This window comes from Monopterus albus, unplaced genomic scaffold (genome assembly GCF_001952655.1).
Source record: "Monopterus albus unplaced genomic scaffold, M_albus_1.0 scaffold69.1, whole genome shotgun sequence".
Taxonomy (NCBI): Eukaryota; Metazoa; Chordata; class Actinopteri; order Synbranchiformes; family Synbranchidae; genus Monopterus; species Monopterus albus.
The window spans coordinates 3601065-3607695 of record NW_018127949.1 but is presented as its reverse complement, the minus strand read 5'-3'; the positions used below and the strand labels follow the sequence as shown (position 1 = coordinate 3607695).

At 41.4% G+C, this 6631-nt stretch overlaps 1 protein-coding gene across 1 annotated transcript in view; it reads left to right on the top strand.

Moving 5' to 3' along the window:
• The window catches only part of LOC109962959 (C-terminal-binding protein 2), an 84275-nt gene that overhangs the window by 32780 nt on the left and 44864 nt on the right, over window positions 1-6631 (top strand). The window contains exon 2 of the mRNA XM_020605169.1: window positions 1387-1596. Within this exon, the coding sequence (XP_020460825.1) occupies window positions 1539-1596 (58 nt within the window). The 5' untranslated portion in view covers window positions 1387-1538. The remainder of the gene's footprint in view (window positions 1-1386; window positions 1597-6631) is intronic.

The window sequence follows — 6631 nt, the reverse complement described above, 5'->3', positions numbered from 1 at the left end:
ATGGTCCCATATGTGTAGACACGTCCTAATGATGTTAGCACACCACCGCCATTCCTCAGAATTTCATTGAACTCCTTTCCTTCTCATTTTTCTCTAAGTTCTCCTTACAAAGGACAGATGAAGACTTGAAGCACAGTAATGACTTTCCCCTGAATCTTTCTGGCAGAGAACAGTGTTTTCCTGGTCTCAGCACTTTCTGAGAGGAGAGGCGCCGCTGGCTCTGGTCCTGGCCGAGCACGACGTGGAAGCCGAGTTTTCAGTGCAACATTTAATCCCTGTTGTGTTGCAGTAATTTACTCTAATTCACTAAGATGCTGATTCTCACTGTGCTCTACGTACTGCCAGTGGAGAAATGCATACTCGTCTGTTTTCTCTCAAACAAAGATGCATTTGTACAAGTAATTGCCTGTGTGTTACTGAAATAAACACTCTGTGGAGGAACATTTTCAGCCAGCACAGTTTTCTAAACTTCTCTAAAACTGATATAATCTGAAAATGCAAGTATGATTATATTTGTTAGTCCACATTCTGTCAAACTTGAGTTTATTGAGGTTTTGAGGTGGAGGAGGTGAGCAAATACTGTGTAGTTTCATGTCTTTGCATTAGAAATGGATTATTTGAAGTCAGAAAGGTCTGAGCTCAAGGGGTCTATAGGGATGTAATGAATGGATGCTATATTGCTTAGAGGTGTAAGTGAGATTGTTCTCCTCTCTGTGTAGATTTTAACTACCCTCTGTTGGCCTGAATATGCCATTACATGACTGTCTACCTCCAGGTACGGCACATCAACTCAAAGGCTTCATTTTGTCAAATGATAAATCTTCCCTCACAAGTTCTATCAGCTTTTTCGACATTGATCTGACAGAAGAAGATGAACTTTTGTCAGATGAATAACCATTTCTATGCCAGCCTTGTTTTGAACGGTTAGACGGCAGACAAAAGGCAGAGTGAAGTAGACTGCTGATTGAGTCGAGATATCTGAAATGTCCCTGTGATCAGTAACAAATGTGACAAGATAGATGGAGCCTCAGATGAGTATTTGTAAATGGAAGAAAACTCGCTTCAAACAGGAGAAAAGTGGAGCTTTTAGAGGATGGAAGCTTTGTCACTTTTTAGGCCAAATAGTGCACTTTGTCACCGACAGTATCTGACTAAGTGTGTGTGTGTGATTCACTGATTTCCTGTATATCTATCGCCTGCAGCTTCCCAGGCTCTTTGTGAGCAAGAGGCTGAATGACTTTGTAGTCAAGGACTCTTTAATGCCTTCCCTTGTCACAGTTTTTTTTTTTTTTTTTTGTGCGTGCAAATCAATAAAGTGTGTGTATATACAGTATGCCTCAGTATTGTGTTTAACCAGGGTTTTTGGTGTTTGTGCTTATCTTGCAGGTGTATGTGCCGAGGCGGTATGCCCCGGGGAGTAGTGCTGACAGTGCACTAGGAGTCTGAACCTTGTCGGTATTTGTGGCTGAGGAGGAGGAGAGGTACCTTGTCGTGCCGTGCTGAGCCGAGCCGTCCTGTGCCGTGCTGTGTTTGACGCCATGTCCCTGACTGACAAACACAAAGTGAAGAGGCAGCGGCTGGATCGGATCTGCGAAGGTAAAGATGTGTGTGTCTCATTCCTCGCACAGCCGTGCTTTGCGACACCACCGCTTGCCTTCTCTGCACTTTGCCAACAAACACCACAGCTTCAAATTCTGTTTTCAGTCGATAAAATCTCACCGTGATAGTGATACTTTAATCAAATCAAGCGCTTCCTTCACTGGCACTGTAAATTACCTGATAAACAGTATCATAATGAATAAAAGCAGCAATTGTCATTGTTGCTGTTAAGGTTAAGATTTTTTAATAGCATAGTGTGTAAGGTTAGGCTGTTTCTCTTAAAATATCCAGATTCAGTAAATTTATTCCAGTGATTGGGGAAGTAAATAATCATATTGTCAATATTGAGCAGAATCATTTTGATGATCACTTTAGACATAATTTAGTTAGCATTTTAAATAAAGGCATCTATACTGATCAGTCATAACATTATGAGCACCTGTCTAATACTGTGTGCACAGAAGTCAGTGTGGCAGGTGGTTGGCACTCGGGTCGCTCTGCAGCTCACTGTGAATCCGTTTGCTTCCATGGTTATACTTTCAGGAAGAGCACAAATATGTCAACCATTCAGTGAAAACCTTATGTAAAAGGAGTGAAAGCTGTGGTCACTGAGACAAATCAGCAGCCTCCCCACTCTAGGTGTGATATCGTAGCCGCTGATTGGTTCTCTTCATAGAGACCAATGTACAGTGTTTCTCATTTTCAACCATTTTAACAAAGACTGAAACAAAATGGAATCTTTTGAAAGGGATGAATGAAATTGAAAACTTTAATCTACAGTAGTTCAACCTCATTATCACAGAGCCTTGGGCATTCATGACCCTGTCGCCGGTTCACTGTTTGTCCTTCCTTAGACACTGTTGGTAGGTACTACCCACTGCAGACAGGAACACCCAACAAGACCTGCAGGGTGGGAGATGCTCTGACCCAGTCATCAGCCATCACAGTTTGGCCCTTGTTAAAGTCGCTCACATCTTCACGCTTGCCCAAGTTTTCCTGCTTCCAACGTGTTAACGTCAAGGACTGAATGTTCACTTGCTGCCTAATGTACCCCACACACTGACAGGTGCCATTGTAATGAGATAATCAATGTTATTCACTTCAACACTCAGTGGTCATAATGTTATGGCTGATCAGTGGATATATTTGGTTAAAATTGGTCTACAGTTAAAAAAAAACCCCTCTGCCACAGAAGTCTTTTCTATAGCTACCTTTGTTCTTTTGTTTCCCTCACTGACCCACCTTCAGAGCTTTCCATCCCCTAGCCAGCCATCCTTAGCGTTATTAGCACAACCCTAAGACCTATTGGTGATCAATACCCATTGATTGCTATAATTTTCTCCCGGCACACAACCACTATAGTAACCAGTGTTCAAATGTTGACCTCAGCAGCAAGCAGTCATCTGGCAGATGATAAACAAGATTACTGCTTTACCCTGGTGTCTCCATGTGTGTGTGCAGGAGTGACTGTTGTGTGACTTATGGTCTAAACATCTGAACTCAAGTCAGATTACCACAGGGGATTGAATGGTTTCTGTCCTGTTATAGCTGTTTGGAATTTTTCACCATGAGCTGCTGTGATTATTAGGCTTTAGGATTAGTGGTGGTGTTGCATTGAAGGGCCTGAACATAGAATGGGAGCCCCCCTGCTGTGCACATAACTACAAAGTAGGCCCAGGCAACAAGGAATATGAGTCTTTGTGTGGGTGTATAAACTGTATCTGAAGGTTTGTGGATGTGCATTTTGAAACCCACTTGCTTGACTTTGCCCAGCATGTGTGTTTGTGTGTGTCTGTCAGAGTGTGTCCTGAGGTAAAATCATCTCCTTTCTACTGTCTGGGTCCCCGAGAGGCTTGTTAGGCTGCTGGGCCCTCCTGGAGCTAGCACAGGGAGAGGCAGAGATGACTGCAGTGCTGGAAAATGAAGCTAGACGCACCATTACCCCCAGTGCCAGCATATTTGTTTTGCAGCATGATACACCTGCACATGAGGTACTGTAAGCACCTCAGCAGTGTGCACATGAGGTGAAGGACATGTGCCATGACTCATGTAAAAGCCCATAGTTAGGATCAGGAAATGTAGTTTGATCCCTGCCCTCATTAATTTTTTGGTCCAAAAAAGTAGCTTGTTGCATTTGAAATCCCATTAGAAGAACGCGTTACAGTACCGTGTCAGTGTAACACGTTACTGCAGTTAAACTTGTGACTAGTCACCAAAGCCATATTCCTAAGCAAGCATTTTATTTGGTCACCTGACTTTTCATTTCTATCTTCTAGAATTTTTATCTCTGCACAATGGTGTAAATGTTATTTTTAGGCTTTGACTACCCTCTGACATACAGTGTGTCATTTTTGTTGATTTTATTTTGACTTGTTTAAATCGTTTTTGCTTAGAAACACTCAAATTTGAACCAATTCTGTCTAAAGAAGAATGAGAATAAACGTTCTAAAAGTCCACCATGCAGAATGTGCGTGTAACTATAGAATGTGAACTTAGGTTATTAGATGTCCTAGAATTCCCAGAAATGCAGAATAAGTCCAATATGAGGATGCAAATTATTCACTATGTATTCCATTAGTCACAAATCTTCACATATATAAAAATACCTTTAGAGAATATTTCAACAGTTTGAGTTTTAGATGAGAAGCCTACTACTATGCTCTTATATGTATGGTAAATCAAGCTTAGCTTAGTCTTTATGCTAACTTAAATTACAATGCTGTGGCAAATAAGCTCAAAAACTTAATGTGGAGAGGTGCTGTTGACGCCTCCTGTGACCCAGACTCACTGAACGTCTCATATAAATTAGGGTAAGAATGCAAATAAGCATATTTATTCAAAATATTTATTTGATGAGTTTATAATTAATATAACTGAAGTAAAAGTGATATAATTTGGACAGCAGAATATATAATACCATAACATGATTATCATGGTGACAGGAATCTAATGAATGTCTATAAATGGTAATACTGAGTAATGGCCCAGCCCTAAAGGTGAGTCATAAAATTTGTCATATTTCATATCACAGGTGGATTGTTCATCAGTAGAAATCCCCCCTGATTAGATTTTGGGTCCAAGTCCAGCTGTTGGATTTGTGCGAATCAGACCACTGAGGTAGTTAGTCATTCCTCAGGGAACAACAGTTAGTCTGCTCTGCTGGGCAGGAGCTCAAAGCCCACAGGAGGCGCATAGAGAGATTGTAACAGGTGTTGCTGTGATGCATGTAAAACTACTTCATGGTGAGCATACCTGTCGAAGTTCCTTCTCTCTTTCTCTCTCTCTCTCTCACACACACACACACACACACACACACACACACACACACACACAAGCTCTCCAGATGGCCATCATTCAGAATCAATGAATCGGTCCTCTGGTGGCCATTGTGAGGCCATGAAAAAAAAAACAGCTTTCGAATAGTAATTTGTTCATGAGCCAATGACCAGGCAAAGTTGTCCTGATTGCATTTAGCATCATGATAAGGCTGCCATAGCAATTGTCTTCTGCAAAGAGAAAACACATTAAGCAAGATTCTGCTTTTTGTTTCACACAGGTAAAGAATCCTCACCGGGCCTGTTGGCCTACTGTTGGCAGTAACTCGTCTTAATCCAGGTCCACAGTTGACAAACGGATACAGAGCAGATGAAGCTGTGATTCGTGCCGTCTCTCCTCGGTCTTTTACAAGCTTAAATCTGGAGCGTTCTCTTTCACAACCCTCTGCTGAGACCGTGCTCTCTCTGCACTGTCCAACGGAGCCTTTGCCTTTGTCGCTATTGTTTTACAGACTCTAAAACTGAAAATGTGAAAATTGTTTTCATGCAAGGTGTAAATTGTATTTTTTTAAATATCATACCATTGCCCAAATTGTTCATTTTGACTGTTTTTTATATTGGCATTTGTGGCAATGGGACCAGAAGTGAGGCGGCTAATGAAACCCAGTGGCTAGATGACAGAGCTGATTAAGCCATTAAGGTGCTTGATATGTATTTAGCATAAATCTGGTCTGTCTGCAAATAAGGAGGCAGGGAACTGGTTGAAACTGTTTTTGTTTGTTTGTTTTTTATCAAAAACTGCTAGTTAGCTCAATCAGAGCTGCTGCTGCGAGGCATCAGTTTTAAATCGGCATTCTGAGGAATGGAGAAGGGTGTTCTCTCTCCTTCACTCTTTCTCTCCTTCTGTCACTCTCTCAGGGGTGAAGCGATTCATTTCTGTCATCTGAAGAGATGAGTGATCTGCCATGGCCCATTCCTCCCAGCCTCAGGTCCTTTCATGATTTCAGCTTAATTTGAGCTGAACCAGGGTTTATCATTCTGCAGCAACTGGGCTGTGTGGCTGCTCCTGATCTGCTTCTTTCTTTCTTTGCAGTGATTATTGTTTTGCTTGTAGACTGCAGTACTGTTCCCTCTAGGTTAGATTAGAGCTGCTCTAATCCAGTCTGATAATGTTTTAATCAACATCTGCATTTTATTCATGCTGTGGTTGCATAGTTAGGAATATAATTTCTCCATATTAGCTGTTAAGCCAAACACAAAGGTCCTTCAGTAGATAATTGTTCATTATAAAGTATTAACATTATACATTTGTGATAAGTAATTTGGCTGTTTAAATTTTTAACAGAAACTTGCATGGAGTTATAGCAATTGAAAATAAACAAGGTGATCTCGTATCAACTAACTGATTAAATTGAAGCATAGAACTAGCTGTTAGGGCAGAGATGCACTAAGCCGGCATTCAAGAAATACTGAACGGACTACAGCCAGCTAGCACGTACATTCTGCGCCCGCGTGTGAAAAATAACTCCCCCCCTACCAGCAGGTGGCAGTATCTGTATTTGCCAAACAGAAAAGGAGCAAGAATGTGGATATACAAGCTCTAAACAAAGCAGTTCTCATTTTACAGCACCTGCTGTTTATAGCTGCTTCTAATCCAGAATGTGTCGAATAAGAAATTGCAGTGCACTGCCGTTCTCCCCTTGGAGACAAAAAACCAGGAGAAATTGCACCAAATGGGTGAAATCCTGGATATGGCA